Source organism: Phoxinus phoxinus, assembly GCF_949152265.1.
Source record: "Phoxinus phoxinus genome assembly, chromosome: 2".
Classification (NCBI taxonomy): domain Eukaryota; kingdom Metazoa; phylum Chordata; class Actinopteri; order Cypriniformes; family Leuciscidae; genus Phoxinus; species Phoxinus phoxinus.
In genome coordinates, this window is record NC_136877.1 from 29,503,905 (window position 1) to 29,529,980 (window position 26,076).

Consider the following 26,076-nt stretch of genomic DNA (forward strand, 5'->3'; position numbering starts at 1 on the left):
TTTGCCGTCGGATTCTGTTCCCCCTATAAAAAAAAAACATCTGTCGGAATCAGTTCCCCCACTGCCATTATTAGAGGTGTTGATGTAGTGGCCTAAAAAATGCTTATTTTATTTTGTGTGGGGATGAAGTTTACCTGGGACCAGTCTAAAGAAATATATTTAGGAGTTATTTACCTTTATTATGATAGGAAAATATGGGATTTAAAAAAAGTCCACGAGCCGGGACTTGAACTTGTGTCACCTAAAAATCACCAACTCTATATGTCAGTGAAATGACCACTAGTCTATGGGGAACTGAGAATTAGCAGCTTTTTGATAGATATTAGAAGATCCTCCTTGTGGTAAAAATACAGGGGGAACGGATCTCGACGGCTGTTTTTTTGCCGTCGGATTCTGTTCCCCCTATATATAAAAAACATCTGTCGGAATCCGTTCCCCCACTGCCATTATTAGTGGTGTTGATGTAGTGGCCTAAAAAATGCTTAAAGATTAAAAAAAGTCCACGAGCCGGTACTTGAACTTGTGTCACCTAAAAATCACCAGCTTTATATGTCAGTGAATTGACCACTAGGCTATGGGGACCTAATAGTTAGCAGTACTGTGATAGATATTAGAAGATCCTCCTTGTGTAAGAAATACGAGGGGGGGGCGGATTCCGGCAGCTGTTTTTTTTGCCGTCGGATTCTGTTCCCCCTGTAAAAAAAAACAGCTGTCGGGATCCGTTCCCCCACTCCCATTATGAGATGTGTTGATGTAGTGGCTTAAAAAATGGTTATTTTATTTTGTGTGGGGATGGAGCTAACCTGGTACCAGTGTAATATAAATATATTTTAGAGTTTTTGCCTTTTATTGTGATAGGAAAATATGGGTACATAAAAAGTCTGCGAGCCGGGACTTGAACTTGTTTCAACTAAAAATTGTAAGCTCTTAAAGTCAGTGCATTGACCACTAGGCTGTGGGGGCCTAATAATTAGCAGCACTTTGATAGATATTAGAAGATCCTCATTGTGTAAGAAACACAGGGGGAACGGATTCCGGCAGCTGTTTTTTTGCCATCGGATTCTGTTCCCCCTGTAAAAAAAAAACAGCTGTCGGAATCCGTTCCCCCACTCCCATTATCAGAGGTGTTGATGTAGTTTATTTATTTATTTATTTTAAAAAAACAAAAACAAAAAACGGGACAATACATATTAATGAACATTTTCACAAATGTAAATATGTCAGATTATAGCCTTAGACTAATTTCCATCTGCAGACCCCCTGGCAGGTTGGTGTTACACAAAAATGAATACATACATACAAATACACTATATACAAACTATGTACAGAGAGACAACGACAAGAACAGTGATCACATCATGTTAAAACAAACAATAACAACAAGAGTGGACAACAAAAGACATATAGAAAAAAGAAAAACATCGACTGTATTGCACAAACCACAATTTTGCACATGCCCTGACTGACCTAATATTGCACTGACCCATATTACACCATTCTATATTGCACTGACCCGCATTGCACTAACCACTATTGCACAACCCATGTTATACTGACTCTTATAGCACAACCCGTATTACACTGATAATTGTATCCCCCTTGTAATGCATTTACTCTGTTTTACGTTTGACTTAAATGTCAATGTAGTGGCTTAAAAATGCTGATTCTATTTTTTGTGTGGATGGAGCTTACCTGGCACCAGTTTAAAAATATATATTTTGGAGTTTTTGCCTTTTATTATGATAAGAAAATATGGTATCAAAAAAAGTCCACGAGCCGGGACTTGAACTTGCGTCACCTAAAAATGATTAGTTCTTAATGTCAGTGCATTGACCACTAGGCTGTGGGGGCCTAATCATTTAATGCACTTTGATAGATATTAGAAGATCCTCCTTGTGTAAGAAATACAGGGGAAACGGATTACGGCGACTGTTTTTTTGCCGTCGGATTCTGTTCCCCCTGTAAAAAAAAACATCTGTCGGAATCCGTTTCCCCACTCCAACTATGAGAGGCGTTGATGTAGTGGCTTAAAAATGCTGATTCTATTTTTTGTGAGGATGGAGCTTTAAACAAATATATTTTGGAGTTTATGTCTTTTTTTATGATAGGAAAATATGGGATCAAAAAAAGTCAATGAGCCGGGACTTGAACTCCATCCTCACAAAAAAATAGAATCACCTCTCATAGTGGGAGTGGCGAAACGGATCTCGACGGCTGTTTTTTTGCCGTCGGATTCTGTTCCCCCTGTAAAAAAAAACATCTGTCGGAATCCGTTTCCCCACTCCCATTATCAGAGGTGTTGATGTAGTTTATTTATTTATTTATTTTAAAAAAACAAAAACAAAAAACGGGACAATACATATTAATGAACATTTTCACAAATGTAAATATGTCAGATTATAGCCTTAGACTAATTTCCATCTGCAGACCCCCTGGCAGGTTGGTGTTACACAAAAATGAATACATACATACAAATACACTATATACAAACTATGTACAGAGAGACAACGACAAGAACAGTGATCACATCATGTTAAAACAAACAATAACAACAAGAGTGGACAACAAAAGACATATAGAAAAAAGAAAAACATCGACTGTATTGCACAAACCACAATTTTGCACATGCCCTGACTGACCTAATATTGCACTGACCCATATTACACCATTCTATATTGCACTGACCCGCATTGCACTAACCACTATTGCACAACCCATGTTATACTGACTCTTATAGCACAACCCGTATTACACTGATAATTGTATCCCCCTTGTAATGCATTTACTCTGTTTTACGTTTGACTTAAATGTCAATGTAGTGGCTTAAAAATGCTGATTCTATTTTTTGTGTGGATGGAGCTTACCTGGCACCAGTTTAAAAATATATATTTTGGAGTTTTTGCCTTTTATTATGATAAGAAAATATGGTATCAAAAAAAGTCCACGAGCCGGGACTTGAACTTGCGTCACTGTTGACTTGGCTTTTGGCTTGCTTAGTTGGATACATTTAATATTTAATAATGTTATTGATCTGCCTTACTTAAGTGTGGACGATACCGCATTTTTCTTCTAGAAACAAACTTTGTTGTATTATTTTCATGTTAGTGTGAAGCTGCTTTGATACAATCTGTATTGTAAAAAGCGTTATATAAATAAAGGTTTCCTGACTTGACCATACTGCCATCAAGATGACATCTTTCATGTGAAGCAAGACAATGCCAGGCCTCATTCTGAAATATGCTGCAACAGAGTGGTTTTGTAGACACTACACCATAGAGTGGATATGCGTGACATCAAAATTAGTGTATTTCTACCAAAAAATATTTAAGTTGGGAAGTTAAATAAAGTTTAAAGAGAATTAACAAAATTACACATTTTCTATTATTGCATTTGACAAAACCCCTAAACCTACACATTTCAAAAACTTTTTTTTTTTTTTAAACACATCACTTAGTATGATTGAAAAGCTGTTTTCCTCATGGGGACCAAAACATGTCCCCACAAGATTTTTGGATATTGCTATCGTTGTGGGGACATTTTGTCGCCATAATGTAAGGTACAGTATACCAGGATATCCCTCCTACTTACCCACAGGGCCTCTCAGTCACATCTCAGAGGCTCCACTTCTGTTTATCATCACTGGGAAATTAGAATCCTGCAACCATTTCACATGATAGCACTGCTTAAAAGTATCATATAAACAGAGAATACATACACCCATGCTTAATTTCGTCCACATATATCCCCTTATTAACAAAAAGATAGACAAAGAGATATGTAGAACGTTTAGAACATTTGCTGCTCATTGGTATACAGGAAAAATGGGAAACCTTGCTCAGTCTGGACTCATTCAGCAATAAGCTCCATGGTTGATGATATTAGTACAGTTATGATGTAAAAATGGCTGCTGATAAAAATATGAATTAATTTAACATAAATCAAAACTTTTAGTGAGAGAAGCTAAAGAAACAAAAGATAAATGATAAATGGTGATGACTATTTGCTTGTATAGGGTAAGAAAACTGAGGAAATATTAAGAGGAATGAAGAATGATTAGAAGAATCAAGGGAATTTTGAATGTGAGGAATGATTAGATCAGATGACAGGGTTCCTTTCCTTTTCCCATTTTTATTTGTTAGGGTGAATTCATGTATCATTACATGACATTCTGAATACTGTGATTAACTTAGTTACTGCTTGTTGGATGTGTAGGTTGGACACAAAAGCACTTTTTTGACAGCAAATTATTCAACAACAACAACAGAAAGTCCATCAGAAGTCAAGCCTGTTTAAGCATCGGATTCAAACATCTTCTTCCTGCCGCCCATACCAGCCTTATCCTCAATGTTCTTACGCCAGTCTCCCACTGCCTCCTTATCCTAAAAGAATTCACAAAAGAATTTCAAGATTAAAAAATATATTTGACAGGTATTAGTTTCTTGACTGTCATGTGTGCTCACCTCCTCCTTGACCTCTTTCTTGACCTGTTTGAGGTTGGCTCTCAGGTCCATGGACACTTTGTGTTTGGAGCCCAGCAGGGCCTGCAGCATGGCATCAGCAGACATACGCACTTTCTTCAGAGCAGGTTTCTTGAATTTACCTATCAGGTCCTGAACTTTTATCTTCAGATCCTCAATCTACAAAAACGCAGTGTCATTTGCTGATAGTCAAACCCTCAAAATGGATAGAGGAATGAAAGAAAATAATCTGTGGATTAAAAACCTCTTTGTCACTTTTGGCCACTTTGACAGACATGTCATATCTCTCCTCGTCCACCACATCAATCTGCTGATGAAGCTGTTTGCACAGATCCTGACCACATTGGAGAAGCAATAGATTTAACAACTGAGTAAAAAAACTGTCAAAATAATAAAAAAAGTTAAAAGATTTCGTACATATGTACCTGTAATTCCTGCGCAGAGCCAGGCAGAGACAGAGGAGGACATTTATCCTCCATATAGTGAACTCTGTCCTCCTCTATCTGTTTTTCCTCAGCCTCCAGCAGATCCTTGGCTATACCCAGTATCAAACTCTAGAACAAACAATTAACAAACAACACATACAACCAAACACACAAGTAAACACAAACTGAACTGACTCAGATTTACCTTGAGATGATGCCGACGGCTTGAGGTCATCTTTTTTCTGTCAGGATTTTAGGGAAGAATAAAAAAAAATATTTCAACACTTCAGGTTTAGAACTGTATGTGTATTAATTTATTTTCAGTTGAAGCTGTGTTTACAGACTTACTCAGACATAATGGCAGGCTTGTTTTGCTCTTCTGAAATATGAAGAACAGGGTGAGATTGTATTAAAGAGTGATTTTCAAAGCATATTGTTTGATGTTCAACACATTGAGCAGATGACAAACCCCTTCAGTTTCACATGCCACCCTTTGGTGAGGGTACTATGTTACTTAGATTTATGCCTACATGAAAGGCTGGTTTAAAGTCAAATATCCATTTCATCTCAAAGCATTAAATTGTGCAGCACTAAACTAAACGAAAGCCCAGTTAACAGTCTTGCTCTCTAAGCTCTTCTCTGCTGCGTTCATCACATACACCCCTTATTAAGTTACAGCCACTGAGTATTGCTATCAACAGTCATCACTTTTAACAGCTATAAACAAGTCACACTGCTACACACACTTAATTACACTCTCCTTCATAACAAAGAGAACATACCAATCACATTAAAGAATATTAAGTGCTGTTTTGTCTGTTAATGAAGTAATTTGTTTATTTATTCACTCATGTATAAATTATTTACAACAAAATCCGGCAAAAAAGCTTATGAGCTGACCATATAATAGGCTCAGTTGTAGAGGTTTGACTGATGCTGAAAGGAGAAAGCATTACAATAGTCCAGTCTGGATAGAACAAGAGCTTGTATGAGGAGTTGTATAGCTCTGATAGGAAGGACCTGATCCTCTTAATGGGCAAATCTGCAGGACCGGCAGTTCTAGCAATGTGTTCTGTGAAGTTCAACTGATCATCAATCACAACTCCATGGTTCCTGGCTGTCCTGGATAGAGTTATGGTTGATGAATCTACAGCTGAATGGAGAAGCATATATAATAGGCCTACAACAGCTATATAGATGTGAAATAAATAATTGTGTGCATTCAGCAATCAGTAAATATTTATGAGTAAATAATTTTATGTGTAATATAAAATTTCGTATTGATGATTGTCATTTCCGGCAATGACTGTTAGGTTTGTGTGATGCAATATTGGAGCGATACAGTTTTTTGACCATGTAAAATTTTTCCAGTTAATTTTGTTATTAAACTTTACTTAAAAGAAGTTACTGGACTACGGGATGTTATTCAAGTTCAAATCACACTCACCCAAGAAGAAGAAGCAACAAAGATGAAAATTTAGACGGGTTGCTATCACATTAGATAAATATATTTAATTAACATAATGCCCATAGCAATGTTAAGCAACTCATGGATTTTATTATTAAAGCTATAAATAGCATACCTTACAGATGTTTTAGCGTAATTGGTGTAAAAATGTGAAATAAAATAAAATAAATCTGGGTGGAGTCAACAGGACTATTCAATGTATCACCCAGTATCATTTAGCTGCATGCAACATAAATGTGAGTGTAGCAGAAAGCTAATATCTTGTGTGTAAAATGATCCAAAGTTTTCAGTCAACAGTTCCATCATACACAGGCTGCCTCGTTCTCCCTTTTTTCTCTCGCTCATGCTCTCTCTTTCAGTAACAGTATTCAATATCCTCAGAGTAATATAATGTCTCTTTCTCACAATTCCTAAAACCCATATGTCCAGAATTCCAGACGGTCTATAACTGGACTGTAGCTGCAGTGATGAGCCAGGTGATGGATTAACTGAGGCCTCAGATTTCAGGGTTATTGAAATGTTAGCACATAGTGTTCCTCCAGGAGGACTATACCTCACTTTGGATTCAAATGTCTGATAAAAGACAAAACTCTCTGCTTGAAACAAAAACATGCAAGAGGATGCTTAGGCTTATCAATGAAAATAAATACCCTAAAATATTCTCAAAAATACTTGCTAAATACAAGAAAGGAAGCAAACTTCTTTTACAAATGATTGAACCTAATCCTTTGAATCCCATCCTACACTTACAAATAAAGATTTTATTACTTTGTGGTAATAAATATGGTTATTTTTAGAACTGTTCACTGAATCTCTATAGAATCACTGCACACACACATATATCATAAAATCAAAACACACACACACACACACACAAACACACACACACACACACACACATATATATATATATATATATATATATATATATATATATATATATATATATATATATATATATATATATATATATATATATATATATATATGATATAGTCCTAATATATTATATATATATTCACTCAGACATTGCTAATACATTTCACAAACAATTACCCCATCTATAGCGCACAGAGAAACATACAGTATGCACTATATCTATATATATATATACCATATAGCAAAATGACAAAATGTCTTGTTTTGTAAAAATGTATAACGTCATCATAAATCACATACAAAAAATGTACATCATGTGTAACCGGTCAGAAACATCTCACCTTTAAGAAAATCTGGGTTACAGGACAGATGAGGAACTGCGGGTGGCCTCCGTACTGGCCGAGGGTTTTGATAGCATTCTGTGATGGCTCAGCAAAACCCTTTAACTCTTTATAGAACTACTGTCCAGTGCAGGCCAATGAAACTTCAAGCTGCTGAAAGCCAATATTACCCCTCCCAGCCTCACATAAATAACCCTTGCTTTAGATTGTTTCTCTTATTTTATTGCATGTTTACTTTACTCTCTATCCTAAATGAATTACTGCACTCTGAAAGGCATAAATCACCATTGGAGATGAAATTTGAAATAATTTTTTAGTGGGTGCCTTAAAATTATGACATGACCAATTTTGAAGTACGAATGTGATTCAATATTTTAAGGAATCAATGCCAGGTAGTCTGGTGCAATATGGTTCTCCCATAAAGAAAAAAATATACAAAACTTAACACCGGAAGCACATTCTAAACAGTTAATGGCCAATTGTTTATCACAAGAGTCAAGTGTTTCTACATGTCTAGTATTTATAGAATTTATATAGAACTATGGCTCTATCTTAACTGCATGTACACTGAAAAACAAGTTGTACGATTCTTTCAGACATTGCTAATACATTTTACAAACAATTACCCCATCTATAGTGCACAGAGAAACATACAGTATGCAGAGACAGAGGATAGTTTATTGAAATACTCAGTAGAATTTTTTTTGACACGCTCATTTTGGTTGCTCAGAGACTGTAGATGAAAGTAATGTAGCACCATGATGACCAGAGCAAAAATCACATTCCTGATCATTTATGCTGTGCTCATTCCTACAAAAACTATACTAGTTACGTTATGAAAATGTATATAATAAAAATCCTAAAGAATCATCAAGAAAACGGTATTCCCAGCAGACAGCATAACAAATACATGTTTACATATTTACGGTGATAAATAAAAAGCTCTTTTCAACATTCACTGGACTCACGCCATTTCTTCATTATTATTCTTTAATAGAAATAGCGGTTTAATGATTTTTCAACTATCTGTATTTAAAAAACAGCCATCTATTTTTTTTTTCTTCAAGACTGGTAATAACTTTTTAAAGCAGTTACATAAAAATGTAAATCAGTCTTATTTGAATCTGAAAAGTAAGACTGGTTACCCTTTGACTAATTATTGCTCAGTCTAGTTCTCAAGACACTATTCTTGAGTGTTCATAATGCAACTGGCATCAGGTTTGTTTGGGCAGCTGTTCGTTCAGAATGATGACATGGCCCTTCCCACTTTCAATGACCGCATGCGTAAGAAACCAGATCCCCAAAACATACTAATACATTTTCAAAGATGAGAAAATCCATACATTATTTGCACACACCCTTTCTGCAGCTCAGCAATACCAGGCAGGTTAGCAGATGTTCTGATATGACCACAAATCTTTCGCAGTGCCACAGCATAACATTTCAACAAATGTCAAGATCCTAACTGTCAAAGACCCAATGCAGCAATATTGCAACACTTATTTAAAACAAATGAAACCTATTTTTGGACAGAGTGTAGGATGAACTTGTTAATCCGTACATTCCGTCCAGAAGCCTAAGATCCTACGACCAGGCTCTGTTGGTAGTCCCTTGGGTCAGACTCAAGCGTAGAGGGGAGCATGCATTTGCGGTGGCAGGGCCACAACTCTGGAACACCCTGGCTCTAGAGTTTAGAACGGCCCCTACCCTGTCTGTCTTCAAGTCTCTATTAAAAACCTACCTGTTTTCTTTAGCATATTGATTTCTTTTCAGGTTGGTTTTACTATTTTATATTTGAGTCCAATACTGTTTTGCCACTCCTGTTTTTCCATTCTATATTTGAGTCTGAGACTGTTTTGCCACTCCTGTTTTAAGGTTGCTCTTAGCTTTGCTGCTTTTATTTGTGTTGTATGTGTTGTTATGCTGGTATTATTTTCTTATTATTTATCTGGTTGTTCTGTAAATCACTTTGGTCAGCCTAGTGGCTGTTGAAAATGTGCTATATAAACAAAGGGAACTTGAACTATTTTACTAATTATGGGTTTAGTCTTACTGACATCTTCTCGCTTACAGGGAAGGATTTTATAAAGGTCAAAGCAAGTGCATATAGGACTCTCATATGTCACTGTGAGAGGAGTGGAGGAATATACCTGCATCATCACACTTTACAGAGGGCCAGTAGGTTTCGCTTATGTATGTATGCACATTTCATCCTCATGACTTGTTGGCTAGGATTTTTAAGAATGTAAAATTATACAGCTTTGCTGGTCCCAGTCTGGTCTGGCTGGTCTTGGAGATGGAACTTTTCCAGTGGTCAAGTTGGGAGACCAGCTTGAACCAGCTAAGGCAGTGTTTCCCAACCCATGTTCCTGGAGGCATGTCACCAACACTACATATTTTTCAACTCTTCCTAACCAAACACACCTGATTCTACTCATCATCTAGTTAGTAGAGAGTCCAAGACCAGAAATCGATGAGTCAGACTAAAGGCGGGCATACACTGTGCGATGTCTGTCCGATTTCAGCAAGGTTGCCTACTCACACTGTACGAGTAGATTGCATGCAATGTAAAGCCAAAGTTCAGGATTTATGTGCTCATGCTATTCGGTCTGAACGCTGCGACTTCACTGCTCACGCTATACGTGTGAAATGTGTAGCACCCCCTACTCTTAACCTTTAATGGGGCGGAGCACCCAGGTTCTAAAAATGTCTCTCGACTTCACATAAATGTCCCTCCTATTACCCTAGTTGACTACTGTAACCCAGATTAAATATTTATACTGAATGGAAATTAACCCAACAGAGAAAAAAACTCAATCAATACAAAAGGTAAGTTTAAAGAAGTTATCAACAGGATTTATTAAAACTAAAGAGGAAAAATAGTAAAATAAATTAACAGAGTATTAATAACTGAAATGAATTATCAAAAGTCAGAAGTGTATATTACTTTTGATAAATAACCTCTTAAAATACCTGTTAAGTACTTCACACAGTCTCAGCAAATTGACAGCTAATCTGAATTAAATAAATTTCACCTTAAATGATATTCAAATACCCATGGAAATACCAGCAGACACTGTATAAAAGAAATGAGGAAAAATCAGTACCCCATAGTACACTTAGTTCATTTAAAAAAAACAAAAAAAAAAACAGTATAAAACATACACTATTATGATCCTATCTGAATCATAAATCATTATAGATACCTATTTAATCAGTAAATAGCTGTTAATGTGCTTAATATTAACCCTCACTGGGTTACACTCTCCCACTTCTTTATGACTCGTGTCCCCATGAGACTAGCCCACTACATCGTTTTTTTTTGGCTCTAGATTTTGGGCCCTATTTTGACGATCTGAAACGCAAGTGTCAAAGTGCAAAGCGCAAGTAACTTTGTGGGCGGATCCCGGCGCTGTTGCTATTTTCCCAGCGCGATAAATGACTCTTGCGCCCGACGCAAATCTAAAAGGGGTTGGTCTGAAGTAGCTTCATTATTCATAGGTGTGGTTTGGGCGTAACGTGAAATAAACCAATCAGAGCGTCCTCTCACATTCCCTTTAAGAGCAGGCGCGCTTGTTCCGTGGCGGATCGCTATTATAACGGCAGATTTGCCGGCGCACGCCAGGAGCAGTTCACAGCGAGGAGACCGACGTTCTCGTCAGGGCCGTAAAACACAGAGAAGTGACACTGGGGATGATGGGAGAAACCCACCCAAATTAGCTTCGGTTAAACAGGCGTATAATTTGGGTAGTAAATGTGTAGCCTAATCTAGATTTTTTTTTATTTTTTATTTTTATCTAGATAGATCTTTTTCACAACTTCACGGACACAACAATGATTTCCCTCGTGTGTTAATATTTTTCCTTGTAATAATGTATGATTTGCAAAAATGAAAACTGCTGCATCTTTTTATATTAGAGAATCAAGTGGATGCGCGTTAACATTATGGCCATGCACGCGCCCTTAAAATACCATATCACTAACGCGCAACGCGCCACTGTCTTTAGACTGTTTTTTTCCTGGTCTGTGGCGCAATTGCTTTCTAAAACTGGAAAATAGCACCATGGAAGTTTTGCGCCGGAACACGCCTTCTCTTTGCGCTGAACCGCCCCCGCGAGCGCAAGTTCATTTCCTAATTTACCGACGTGCGTCTGTGGAGGGAAAAGTCCGCTGTGCGCGGGTGCAAAATAGGAATGATACATGCGTCGGTGTTCAAAGTCAATTGCGCTGGGTGCAAGATAGGGCCCTTTAGGTTATTACTCAAACTAGAACATTGGGAACACTGGGCCACAGGGTGGCACCACAATGTTTTGCAAACATTTTTCTTTCTTGGGAAATATTCAATTTGCACTACCATACCCCTATATACTAGGGCTAAGTGTCTGTCCGTAGATTGCCCCAGTTCATCACAGTTTTTCACTGGTTTTCACGAAGTTAAACTCTTTCAGCTTTTGCTTCTTTTGGGGAATTCATGGACTGCCTGTCTCCCCCTTCTGATTCCAGATCCTCTGGAGTTGGCAGAGAGATACATTCTGCTTCACACTCTCGTAGATCTCCCATCACTTCCTTTTGATTAGGAACTTTTTCATGGATATGGTTCTCTACGTTTACTGTATTGAAAGATGGGGTGCGCATCTGTCTGACTGGTCTCCTTTGTTGAATTGGGAAGTAATCCCGCAGGATACTGTCATCACTATCAGAGTGATTCGATTTAAACGCTTCGGCTGCGGATCTCCTTGAGGGTGGTAAGGCGATGTCCGTGACTTGCAAATTCCGAGGATTCCAAGTTCTTTGATGAGCCTACTTTCAAAGTCACGCCCCTGGTCAGAGTGAATGCGTGCAGGAAAACCATAGTGTATGAAAAACTTTTCAAAAAGGATCTTGGCCACTGTTAATGCTTTCTGGTCTCTTGCAGGATATGCCTGAGCAAAGCGGGTGAAATTATCTGTGATGACCAGCACGTTGGAGATTCCCTTCGAGTCAGGTTCAATAGAAAGGAAATCGATACAGACAAGATCTAGGGGGCCACTGTTTGTTATGCTATTCATGTAAGCCGATCTTTGAGGTAAAGTCTTCCTAGCAATACATCGTCCACATTCCTTCACATACTGCTCCACGTCTTTGTTCATGCGTGGCCAGTAGAAACGATCTGTGCAAAATTCTGTGGTTCTCTCAATTCCAAGGTGACCAGATCGAAGAGACTGTAGCACCTGGGCCCGGTATTTTTCTGGTAAAACTAGATCCTGTCTCTCTTGTCGTATTTCTGTACAAGAGGTTTTGCCGCATGTTCAACTTCAAACCCTATTGCAGTAAGGGAGTCTCAATGGGGTTAAAACTTTTTGTAGTGGTGAGTAAATGCCCTTTCTCCACTTCACCATTCCGATGAAAGGGTCTAGCTATTGTGCTAGTCTCAATTCAGAGTTTGATAACTGCTCCTAGTGTCCCATTTCCAACTGTACTGGGCAAACATACACAGAGGGAATGACTTCTGGAGTAGCACCCAACTGATCCACCAGCCTATTGCATGATTCATCGGAGTGGTGAGTATCAGCAAGCTGACAGATGGCCCTTACTCCTGATCTTGGTAAGTCCACCCATTCTTGCGACAGGTCAGTGTGTGAGGGATAGCGCGACAGTACATCCACATCAATGTTGTGACGCCCTGGTTTGTACTGAAGGCTAAAGTCATATGTGGCTTAGTAGCACTAAGCTTAGCGGTGGTCAGAACGTAGGTGAGGGTAACCGTGCATGCACACTTCTTTGTGTATGATTTTGTGAATCATCTATAGCCTATAGGCTACTGTTTGGTAACAAAAAAAAAAAGTGCTAGCTAGCACTTATTGTTTAATTATGTTGATTTTCAGTGGTCTCTGTGGTATGTGTAAGATCATGAACAGGTAATCTCATCATCACCATGGAAGTTTGTAATCCTATCCTATGCTTTTAATGTTATATCAAAATTTAATCTAATATTATCCAATATACCTGATTTCACTTTAAGACCTGATGCAAGGATCCATTAGCCGACTGTTACATATAGCCTATGTTTCCTTTCTCAACTTTTTAATAACATAACTGGGTTTACTTGAATACTCACAAAGACAAGCATTTTGACATTATTTTGTGTGTATTTGACTGTTTAAAGTCAATAAGCAGCGAAAATTAACAATTTAGTAGGCTACTGAGAGTGGCTTTATCTGTGATCACTTTAGGTGTGAACAAAAAATCTGCGGGAACAAGTAAAAAATAATACACAATAGTTTAGTTTCAAGTTTGTATTTATTTATATAGCACATTTAAGAACAGCAACCAGGGCTGACCAAAGTGCTGAACAATACACAAAATAAAGAAGTCTACTCTACACACAATCCCATGCCAACATTCAGGCCCTGTTACGGCAACAATATTCATCCGGAGCGAATGAAACGAGTGAGTGAGTGAGTGAGTAAGTGAGTGAGTGAGGTGGGTTTGTGTGTCACAAGCTGTCAAGGAGATTAGAGTGCGAGAAAGCACTGCTATCTATTCAGATATTTTAGTATCATCGAAAAAATTATATTTTTGACAACACTAGGCTACATTGCACATGTTTATATTGCACTCCATTTATTATTTCAGACTACAATTGAATTATTTATATATTATATATATAGTCTCTTATAAATTCACTCGCCAAAGTGGCTAGTAGCTATGAGTGACTGCGTTACACACCACCGCAGAAATCCACCCACATTTGGTGGGTTGACAGGTGTCGATGTCAAGCACTCACTGCAGACTAAAGGGGCGGTTACACTTCACTTTTCATTCCATTGACTTCCATTGATATACATTTAACTGTGGGAGATTGGAAATGCTCTTGCAAAAAGTTTCGCATTTTACTGTCTGGTGAACTCTGGCCTGCGAATTCGCACATGATAACGTGTGGCCAGTAGAAGATCAATATATGAAGGTGTGACCTTGGCTGATGTAAAATAATTATATTTTTGTTGTAAAGTCAAGTAGATTGTCCATCCATCCATCTTCTTCCGCTTATCCGGGGCCGGGTCGTGGGGGCAGCAGTCTAAGCAGAGATGCCCAGACTTCCCTTTCCCTAGCCACTTCCTCTAGCTCTTCCGGGGGGACACCGAGGCGTTCCCAGGCCAGCCGAGAGACATAGTCTCTCCAGCGTGTCCTAGGTCTTCCCCGGGGTCTCCTCCCGGTGGGACGTGCCCGGAACACCTTCCCGGGAAGGCGTCCAGGAGGTATCCGGAACAGATGCCCGAGCCACCTCAGCTGACCCCTCTCGATGTGGAGGAGCAGCGGCTCTACTCTGAGCTCCTCCCGAGTGACCGAGCTCCTCACCCTATCTCTAAGGGATCGCCCAGCCACCCTGCGGAGAAAGCTCATTTCGGCCGCCTGTATCCGGGATCTTGTCCTTTCGGTCATGACCCAAAGCTCATGACCATAGGTGAGAGTAGGAACGTAGATTGACCCGTAAATCGAGAGCTTCGCCTTGCGGCTCAGCTCCTTCTTCACCACGACAGACCGGTACATCGACCGCATTACTGCGGAAGCTGCACCGATCCGTCTGTCAATCTCCCGTTCCATCCTTCCCTCACTCGTGAACAAGACCCCAAGATACTTGAACTCCTCCACTTGAGGCAGGAACTCTCCACCAACCTGAAGTAGGCAAGCCACCTTTTTCCGACTGAGGACCATGGCCTCATCCGCTGATGAGAATCAGCGGAGGGGCTGATTCTCATCCCCTCCGCTTCACACTCGGCTGCAAACCGTCCCAGTGCATGCTGAAGGTCCTGGTCTGATGGGGCCAACACGACAACATCATCTGCAAAGAGCAGAGACGAAATCGTGTTGTTCCCAAACCAGACACCCTCCGGCCCCTGGCTGCGCCTAGAAATTCTGTCCATAAAAATTATGAACAGAACCGGCGACAAAGGGCAGCCCTGCCGGAGTCCAACATGCACCGGGAGTTCGCTTGCCGGCAGTAAGTCAAGTAGATTGTATATTTTTGAATATTACTAGTTGTTATATGTTGAATTCATGTTTTATAAAAAAGACGCTGCAGAGCGTGACGTCATGCTCAAACCCCTTGTGTGACCGCACCTTAAATGTGAGCATATGAATTTCTTACTTTGTGATTTGTAAAATAGTATTTGTGCACCTCCAATGAAGAATTTGAAAAGCTGTAACTGTAACTGCTGTGTTGTTTGTGAGGGAGAAAGAGAGAAAAAAACTTTCTCTCTGTGACTTTAAATTTACTGATCTGTGACTTCTTTACACCTACAGATTCCACTGGTTAAAATCGCAATTTTCTCATGATTTAAAAATAGTTGGAAACATTTGGAATATTGTAAGTAATCAACTTAACAAAATATATAACACTGGCCTTGTGATTTTGTGATATTTTAATGCAAAAATCTTGCATATTGTACCTTTAAGGAGGGGGGAAACCTAATTAAAAAAGACACACTAAGGGTTAAAAAAAGGCCACCAACCAACAGTGTTGGTCATTCACGTACATGACATAACATTGCAATTAAACTTGTTGTAAGCCAATTTGTAAAGTCCTCAATGAGAGAAAGCAACATCATATTATTTCACCCAAAATGTAAATGTTTTGCGAGCAACTATCCCTTTAAGTGGAAAAATAGTGAATGTCTCTTTAACCATAGGGCAGAGGGAGGGCGCATATCATCGTCACGCTGTTTGTGTAGCAGCTAGGAAGTAACGTTACTGGAATGACCTGTCACACATCCTCGACGTTCTCTTTTGACAGTAGTAAAAACAATGTGTAATCCTGCGTTATTTTAGGCCAAGCAAACCAAAGATTGTGTTTCACAGCGTGTACATGGAGTATATCACACGGAAGGAAAAAACCGAGTCAGAACCACGAAAGCTGCTGTCGATAAAATTCAAATATTAGTGCTGAACATTGAAAAGCAATGTTGAAGGAGTATCTGCGTACAAATGCGTGCTCTGCTCTTTGTGTTGTTTTGCACCGTTGCTCTGCAATGGGATCGTGTCAGCTGCCAGAAATCCGTTTACCTCGTTGCTCTTGGGAACGTCTGGAGTTCAGACAGACCTGCAGGAGTTACACTGAATCGCAATGGAGACGAGGTGAACTGGACAAAACTTCTCTTCAATATACGACCATAGACAATGTATAGATTACAGCTAAATCAAAACTTTTCATTCAGTATTCGGGTGTGCAGTAACTTCATTGAAGTGTAATCAATGGAATCACTCTCCATTTATCATAATTAAACTTTGCCTTATGCATGATGTGGCCCTTTCTAACTATTGGAAATTTGCTATGAATCCTGCACTGCTGCATTTTTTTGTCTGTGTTGCAGTGTGATGTTGTGATGAACCTGTCTGCCAGTCAGAGATGTGAGTTTGTGAAGAATACCCCGGACTGTGCTTCAGATGAAGGGTTCATCAAATACCCTTGGGTCACCTTTTGTCTGTTCCCACCTAATCTGCTGCCCCTAGTCATCACAATCTATGTAAGGACATTTAGCTCAGTCACCAAACCTTTGAAACTGTTCACATAACAGAGAATCGGAAATTGTGTAAATTTATTTTTGGAGCATGACACGTTTTTGTTTAGATATCCAACTAAAACCAACCATTATTTATCAGTCTCAATTGTAATTTGATGTTATGGTCAACTTTCCCTCCTTCTCTCTTTTCTTCCTGTCAGGTAATCTGGCTGTTTGTTTTGTTCCTCATTCTCGGGCTGATTGCATCAGACTTGTGAGTTTTGTATTTGAGAAAATACTTTAAGGGTTATAATCGGCCGGGTGATTACTGCTGCCCCTGTCCTTAAGGGACTTACTTTCTTCTGTGGAAGATATTTGAAATAATGTTTCCATTGACTTCCATTGTGTGGACAAAATAAACATGAGACATATTTTATGTTCCACATATTACCAACATTCTTCGCAGCTTGCACATTGATAATCAATTGCAATGAATAAGCCTGAATTAATTAGGTACAAGTTAAGTGCTGGTTGTGTGTGCGCGCGCACTCTTTACTTTTAGAGTGAATATGATTTGGCATGTTTATTACATTGCATTCTATTTTTTAATTGGATAATTAGGGCTATCAATTGATACAAATTAGTAATAGATTAAAACGTATAAATAATAATTGTAACACCAAACATGCCTATTTATGTGATCTCGTGGCAATATCAATCGAGCTGAGTCTTTGGCCATGACCTATGTTTTACTTCCCTATTTACTCATGTGACAGAGACAACATCTTTCATTTATCTGGAGAATTTTGAGTTGAGTCTTTATTTTCTAAAAGTTCTGCTTTTTGAGGGTCATAAAGTCAGTTAATTCATCATGGTTGCAACATTCATTTACAATGATTACAATCTATAAAGTACAGAATATTTAATTCAAATGTGTGTGCCTTATAATGTGTATTCTGATTTATATTATTTTATTTATTTATTTCAGTTTCTGCCCAAATCTTTCAGCCATTTCCTCTTCACTAAGACTGACTCATAATGTGGCCGTATCCTTTAAATGTTTGAAACATGGCAGAACAGTACGGTAATACCCAGATCAGCTGATCCTTGTAATTTGTCCTCATTTTGCAGAGGTTGAGGAGGTTAATTACTCCTCCTGTGGACTTCTGCTTTGTCCTTATCAACCATAGCAGTGATAAACTCCTGAGTCCAGAGGGTTGTTTCATAAAAGACGCTAAGAAAAGCTGGGATTAAACTCCAAAACCCGAGTTGAATAAACCTAACAAATAAGTTGGGGCTAAAGCGGTTTCATAAAAGGTCATTCAAGTTCACGCAATCCCACTAATTTGATCCAGGTTTATCTAGTCTAGATAACTGCGTGTGCACGCGTCTCTTAAGCAGCCCTAGAGGTCGATCAAAGATCAAATCGATCCACCATCAAACAGCATATATTTTGTGCTATTTTATGCGTTTGAGACTTGGTGTTTGCAAAACTTACATTTCACAAGAATATTCTCCATCTGTAAATCTTAGAAAGTCATGCAAATATTTCCCTTTTGCTGCTAAACTTCACATTAAACCTCATGCGTGCCAAATAGGAGCGCAATAATTCTGACTATAGTCATTTTGCTTGGAAAATTAATAGTCTATGCGATATTTTACAACACCAAAAATATCTTCTAATTATAATAATTTATCTTTAGGATGTTGGATAAGTTGCAGTGAACTTATAGCTCATTACACTCGTATATATTTTATGCTTAAAATAATAAAAAAATTAAACAGAAGTAATTCAGGGAATAATTTTTTAAGAAACCAAATATAATAAAGATACAAAATATAGTTTTGGGTTTAGGACCTAAGCTACTTAACAAAGATGACTTCTACTTATTTAGGATGCTGAGAATTACAGCTTTTAAAGCAATATTTTTTTTATTTTTTTTTGGAGAAAGCAAGAATGTTTGGTTACATTTAGTTTAAACAGTATATTGAGAGGATAACATGAAATTAAGAGCAAAAGTTACAATTTTGAAAAGATAAAATCAAAGAATATTCCATAAAATAAAGGAATACATCGCCTACATTAACTGTAAATAACCTTCCCTCCCTTTTAATTCTAGTTATTTGTTATTTTATTTACTTATTTAATATTGAATATTTGAAATTTAAATAATATTACTTGAATAACTTATTAGGAATTATGTGTCATTATAAGAGTTTGATATAAATAAGTGAATGTTTAATGTTTTCCCTTATTTCATATGTAAAAGTGTCTAATTACTTATTGGTTATTGTTCTAATTACCTTATTGGTATGTGTTTTTTAGGCTATGTGTTGGTGGGTATTATCACAAAAGAAAAAAAAGTAGAAGGAAAAAATGTATTCATAAATCTTTAAAACTATCTAATTAAATCTTGGGCACAAAACAGTAAGGCAGGCAGTAAGAAAAGAAAACCTGTAGGATATATATATATATATATATTGTGTGTGTGTGTATATATATAATATATATATATATATATATATATATATATATATATATATATATATATATATATATATATATATATATATATTGTGTGTGTGTGTGTGTGTATATATATATATATATATAGGCTACAATGATAAATGAGACACTATAGACCTACGAACGTCTTAAATTATAATTTATACTATAAATTGTTTATGTAAAAAAAAAAAAAAGTATATATATACAACGTTAACATAAACATTTAATATACAATTTAACACGTTTGTAGGTCTATATTGTCTCATTTATCATTGTAACCTTATTTAAGTTGATTTTCTTTACTGTATATTTATTTTTGGACTGATAGTGGTTAAAGACATCCGTCAAATAAAGGTATGAGAGAGTGTCAGTCATTGTGCTCCTATTGGTCAATGTTAGAAGATCTGTGTAACAACTGAGGCTTAGCCTGACAGTTAGCCTGCCCTGGACCAGGCTAGTTTCCGAGCATAAGTTGCCAGAGTAACTGAGTTTGAACTATTTTAAGTTTGCTTTATGAAACAGAATCAACCGACAATAAGTCTTCCTAACCAAAATAAGCCTGGCTTGTATTCTAATCTTGTTTTATGGAACAACCCTCTGGAGTGAAGAGAATATCACAACATGCTAAGCAACTAGTATATCAAACAAGTCTGTTTGTAGGTCATATGCCCACAGTGTTAGCCAAGGCTGTGTTATTCTAGGGTAGTGTTTGTTTAGAGTTTAATACTGTTTATTCTAGAAGTTTGTGTATGATTGAGAAGAGTCTGTTGTACTGTTTGAGTCATTTAAAGTGTGTGCATGACTGAGAGGTGTGTGTAGTGGTCAAGTGGTGTGTGATGAAGTGGAATCCAAAGTTATCTGTTTGTGTTTTGGTTACTGGAGGGCCCAACATAGTGCTTTGAGGTTGTGTGTTGGTGTTGGCATCTTTACTTTTTCTTCATTTTCCATGACGGAATGGAACAGGGAGTAACGTTCCTGGCACTTGGAAATGGGGCTCCTGATGTGTTCAGTGCCATGGCTGCTTTCTCTCACCCTCAGACTGCTGGTCTTGCTGTTGGAGCACTGTTTGGTGAGAGAGCGCACACACACACACACACACTCATACGTTTGTTTCACTCTATTAGTTAGGACACTGCATAGACTTCCATTGATTTTATATCGTGTTCAAATATATTATCACCTAACCCAACCCCTACCCATAAACACAACCGTCACAGAAACATGTGAAAAACATTAGATTTAAATAAAAACATGCTTTGGCCAATTTATAAGCCTTTTTAACTAGTGAGGACTAGTAAAATGTCCTCACTAATCAGTTGCATAGTACTGTATTTCACTATACAAGTGAGGACATTTGGCCCTCACAAATAGTTATATTCCCTGCTGCAGAAATTACACACTTCACATTTAAGTCTTGTGAACAGATTCATTAACCATAAAAAACATGAAGTGCTCTTTAGTATTGTTATATCTATGGTGCTTTTCAGATAGTATTCAGTATGTGTTCATTTATTTAATGTTGATTTGTTGATATGTTCATTAACAATGGATATAGATAGTTCATTAACAATGGATATAGATAGTGTATATCCCCCCCCCCCCCCACCCCCCACACACACATTTTATTGACATACTGTATTTTCCTAATCTGATTTTTATTTTTATTTTCTAGGGGCAGGAATCTTTGTTACAACAGTGGTAGCTGGGAGCATTGCTCTGATTAAACCTTTCACTGTGGCATCCCGTCCATTCCTTCGTGATGTCATTTTCTACATGGCGGCTGTGTTTTGGACCTTCAATATCCTATACAAAGGCCACATTTCCATGGGAGAAGCCGTGGGTCTGATAACCGTTATTCATTTACCCCAAATTTACAGACTCATTCTGAATGTTTTACGTTCATGTAGTAGAATATATGGGTACCAGTTTAAAGATTAATATTTCAGTTTGTTTGGAAGAAATGGATGACTATGAGTCTAACATATTTGTCTCCTGCACAATTTTTTTCTCTTATCCGCAGGTTATCTGGGGTTGTATATTGCATATGTTTTGACTGTGATTGTGAGTGCATTTGTTTACAATCGTCAGAAGCATCAGCTAAATGAGTCGGCACAGAGCTCAGGCAGAGAACACGGTGAGGAGACTGCAGTTTTTGTCAGCACTGAGCACTATTATTCCAAAAACACACGTCACCCTCTTAAAGTCTCATTACAATTTCTGAATTAGGAGCGATTATTAGTTTTTACGTAAAAAATGTTCAAAACTATTGGTTTTTGATGATTTAGCTTTGTTTATTTGATTACTCATTCTCATCCCTAGTTAAATATGAACAACTAAGCTGTCTGAAATTTTGAATATTCATTTTATTTTGCACTATTTACACATTCAAATACTGTACACTGCCCAGTGCCCACAACAATAGAAATGCAAAGCTCTGTCAGGACTTTATCTAAATAAAGTGTTATTGTAGTTTATGAAATAAAATACATGCTGTTTGACTAATAGCAGTGTTAATCAGATCACTGAGCAGAGATTAATGAGTGCTGTTCTTGACTTGTAGGAGAGATTCTTCCATCTGATTCATATGGAGAAACTAACAGTGGCAGCATACAAGCACATGGTGGGTCACTTCCTCTCAACTTAAAACTATGTTGGCTAACTTAATAGCTGGAGTTTCCGTGGGTTAATTATGTGTGTGGTTGTTTTAAACTGTGTGTGACAGTTTTGCAAGTGTGTGTTCCCATCTGCTTAGTTAACAGTGAAAGAGAATTTTGCATCTTTGAGGAAGTTCTGTATGGTGTGAAAGTGTTGCTCTGTGCTCAGGCATTACATTATGTTTATGGGCTTGATTGACTTTAAAATGCCACTCGAGCGTGTGCGTGTGTGTGTGTGTGTGAAATTCTTACATGTATGTTTCAGATGGAGAAGAGTATGAGCCTTTGCTGCCTTACAATCAATCTACTGCTCAGATCTTCCTGAATGCTATTAACCCAGTGGACAGCCGGACCTGGAGGAGACGGCACTGGAGTGCCAGAGTCCTCAAAGTGATCAAGGTGAAAATGTGAACGTTTCATGATCACTTCCTGGTTCTAAATGAGTAGATGTTCCTCTAGTAACCTCTTTTTTTTAAATAATCTTATCTAATTGTCCAATTGGTGGATGGTGGGAACTTTATATACATGCATATGTTATTTTAAGAATATTGCAATATTTATTATAAATAATTTATCCATGCACATCATTATTTTTAAAATCCATGTACCTTGTAATCTTTAATAAAAAAATAAAAAAATGCAACGACATCTCTTCTCTGATGATGACACAAGCCATTTATAGGCGCAAGGAATGGACAATCTGTCACTCACATGGGATAATAGCAAACCACATCCATCCTTTTTTCCTTTTTTCTCCTGTCTGTCGGACTGTGTTAGGTGCCTGTAGAAGTGCTGTTATTGCTGACCGTTCCTGTGGTGGACACAGATAAGGAGGATCACAACTGGAAACGGCCTCTTAATTGTCTGCACATAATCACTGGGCCTCTGGTGTGTGTGCTCACATTCCAGTCTGGAAAGTGTGAGTCTGCTTGTTTTGTTTTTTTACCATAAGAACAAAACTGTTTAACAGCAATCTTTTATGTTATGTGCACATGTACGGTACTGTTATGTCTCCCCTATCATTGTTACTTTATTACTCCTTTTGCAATCATTAGAGCGGTCAGAGGAACTGAAATTCCTCTTGTATGCGAAATGCTGTTAATGCAGATGTTGTGTAATCACTTCACGTTCTGTAAAGTGCATGTGATTAAAACACATTTATTCTTTTTCATTCAAGATGGCTTATACCTCATTGAAGGAGAATTTCCTGTCTGGGTGCTTACAGTCTGCATTGGAGTCTTCCTCTCAGCCATAGTCTTCTTCACTACCACAAATAATCATCCTCCTAGATATCACTTTGTATGAATCTTCAGTTCTGTCTGCTTTTTATTTTGGTTGAAATATGCTGCCAATATAATTAGCCAATAGCTCATATGCATATCTGCAGTAATGTACACTACTACTGTTCAAAGTTTTGGGGTCTATTTTATATATATTTATATAAAACAATTTTAAACTTTATTTGATCAAAAATACAGTAAAAATAATTGAAACAAAATAAATAATTTAAATTAACTGTTTTAATATATTTAAATACTTAAAATGTAATTGAATAATTATAATTTAAAGATAATAATTAATTAATGTAATTTAAAATGATATTTTATGTAAAGGCAAAGCTGAATTTTGTGTTTGTGTGTGTGTGTGTGTGTGTGTGTGTGTGTAGCTCTATTCATTGCTAGGTTTTGTGGTCAGTGCTCTGTGGATCAGCACTGTGGCGTCTGAGATTGTCAGTGTGCTGCATCTGCTGGGGATTGTTCTCAGACTCAGCAACACTGTACTGGGACTCACCTTGTTAGCCTGGGGCAACAGCATCGGAGGTACATAACCCACTCACAACATAAAAAATACACACATAGCACATTATCTTCCCATTATTTTAATATTTTTGCTCATAGCCAGTTCTAGGACCTGAAGTGAAATTAAAAGAGATTTGCAGCTACTAGATAGTATTGTTTAAATATTTTGTTGGCACTGTTAAGTAATAATGGTTATTTATGTGTTAGTTAAAAAAAATACTAATAGCTTTTAATTTTTCACCAGTAGGACATTATTGACTGTTATGTATTTACAGTACATCTGTTAGACCAGATATAATATTATTGTGTTTTCTCAGATTGCTTTGCAGACATTACTATAGCCCGTCAGGGATACCCACGGATGGCCATCTCAGCCTGTTTTGGCGGCATTATCTTTAGTATCCTTTAGCATACATACAGTCTTTTAAAAGTTTTCCTATTTGTGTATGTGCTTTAACTATATCAATAGTTGACAGTATTGTAAATATCCTGATATATTTTACCCTAAAACATCATCACAGTGTGCGTTTTGTTTGCCTTTAACATTGCATGAAGATATGCTGTTTGGTGTAGGTCTGGGCTGCCTGCTGCAAATGTTTCAGAATAATAATAATGTTTTGACGGTATGTCTCACACTCTATACACAATGCCTCAGCTTTCTGCATATACATGTAACAGGATGTTATCTACTGTACAATTTTCTGGTGTTTACTTGAGAATATGTAGCTTTTAGTCAGCTGAATATTAGTTTAAATGAGTGATGGAGTCTGATTTGTGTGCTGTGTTCTGTTGTATGGTCAGCTGGAACTAGAGGGGGTGCTGTCCTGGGTTCTCTCAGGAGCGTTGGGTCTGTCTCTGGTCCTCTCCTTCATACTGGTTCCTCTTCAGTGTTTCCACCTGAACCGAGTCTATGGCATTTTTCTACTGATCTTCTACATTGTCTTCCTCATCGTCGCCCTCCTCACCGAATTTAGAATTATCCAATTCTGACATCAGCAGAAACACTAACCAGATGGATGCAAAGATCTTTAGACTCTCATAGAAATATTTAAGAATATAAATATTTTTGTAAATGCACGTGTTTGAAGATCATGAGCCAGTAATTACTGTTCAATTAAATTGTTTTCAATCAACTATAATCTTGAATCATGAGATTAAAATGTATTTTATTAAACAGAACATTTGCAAATATGATGTGGGGTTGTCTGTTTTCCCTAAAGCTGCAGTCCGTAGTTTTTCCTCTTTGTCGCCATCTCTGTTCGAAATCTGCAATTGTAGTTATTCGTGGAATTATCAACTTTACGTGGGTTATGCCTCGGCACAGCACAGCATGGATGAATCCAATGTTTTGAGGAGAATGCGGCTGCCAGTCACCACGCCGTGTGGATACTGTCATTCGGTTCGGAGGAGGATAGCGCCGGTGTGTGGGGCTTGCCGTCTACCCATTACGTTACCCATTAGCCAGCAGCCATATCACCCTGTAGCCCAAGACTGGTTGCCCACTTAAGCTAAGCAGGGCAGAGCCTGGTTAGTACCTGGATGGGAGACTTCCTGAGAAAACCAGGTTGCTGCTGGAAGGGGTGTTAGTGAGGCCAGCAGGGGGTGCTCACCCTGTGGTCTGTGTGGGTCCTAACACCCCAGTAGTGACGGGGACACTGTCAAAGAGCACTGTCCTTCGGATGAGACGTAAAAAAAACGAGGTCCTGACTCTCTGTGGTCATTAAAAATACTATGGCATTTCTTGTAAAGACTAGGGGTGTAACCCCGGTTGGCCCTTACCAATCATGGCCTCCTAATAATCCCCATCCACTGAATTGGCTCTATCACATTCTCCTTTCCACCTATAGCTGGTGTGGGGTGCACTGGCGCCGTTGTACTGTGGCTGCCGTCGCATCAGTTTGGTTAATATTAGAAGAAACTCCTTGAGTAAGAAACACGGGGGGAACACAATCCGACTGGCAAAAAATCCAACTGTCGAAATCTGTTCCCCCACACTCCCTTGATGAGAGATGTTGATTCAATGGCTTAAAAAATGCTGATTCTA

General features: G+C 37.9%; 2 protein-coding genes across 2 annotated transcripts; one reads left to right on the forward strand and one right to left on the reverse strand.

The window, feature by feature from the left end:
* Positions 1–3,444: 3,444 nt before the first annotated feature.
* On the reverse strand, positions 3,445–7,720 carry tnni2b.2 (troponin I type 2b (skeletal, fast), tandem duplicate 2). The gene is made up of 7 exons (XM_079590238.1): positions 7,592–7,720; positions 5,252–5,282; positions 5,109–5,145; positions 4,904–5,032; positions 4,723–4,812; positions 4,461–4,637; positions 3,445–4,379 (listed from the first exon to the last, which is right to left on the reverse strand). The coding sequence occupies exons 2-7, from the start codon at positions 5,257–5,259 to the stop codon at positions 4,290–4,292; spliced, it is 531 nt and encodes a 176-aa protein (XP_079446364.1). The 5' UTR covers positions 5,260–5,282; positions 7,592–7,720; the 3' UTR covers positions 3,445–4,289.
* An 8,532-nt stretch (positions 7,721–16,252) lies between these two features.
* slc8b1 (solute carrier family 8 member B1) lies at positions 16,253–25,226 on the forward strand. The gene is made up of 15 exons (XM_079605520.1): positions 16,253–16,705; positions 16,942–17,094; positions 17,292–17,344; positions 18,059–18,116; positions 20,543–20,648; positions 21,252–21,419; positions 21,600–21,713; positions 22,140–22,199; positions 22,499–22,632; positions 23,011–23,152; positions 23,411–23,532; positions 23,900–24,053; positions 24,350–24,430; positions 24,588–24,655; positions 24,834–25,226. Exons 1-15 carry the CDS (start codon positions 16,556–16,558, stop codon positions 25,020–25,022), a joined length of 1,752 nt encoding a protein of 583 aa, XP_079461646.1. The 5' UTR covers positions 16,253–16,555; the 3' UTR covers positions 25,023–25,226.
* The last annotated feature ends 850 nt before the right edge of the window (positions 25,227–26,076 follow it).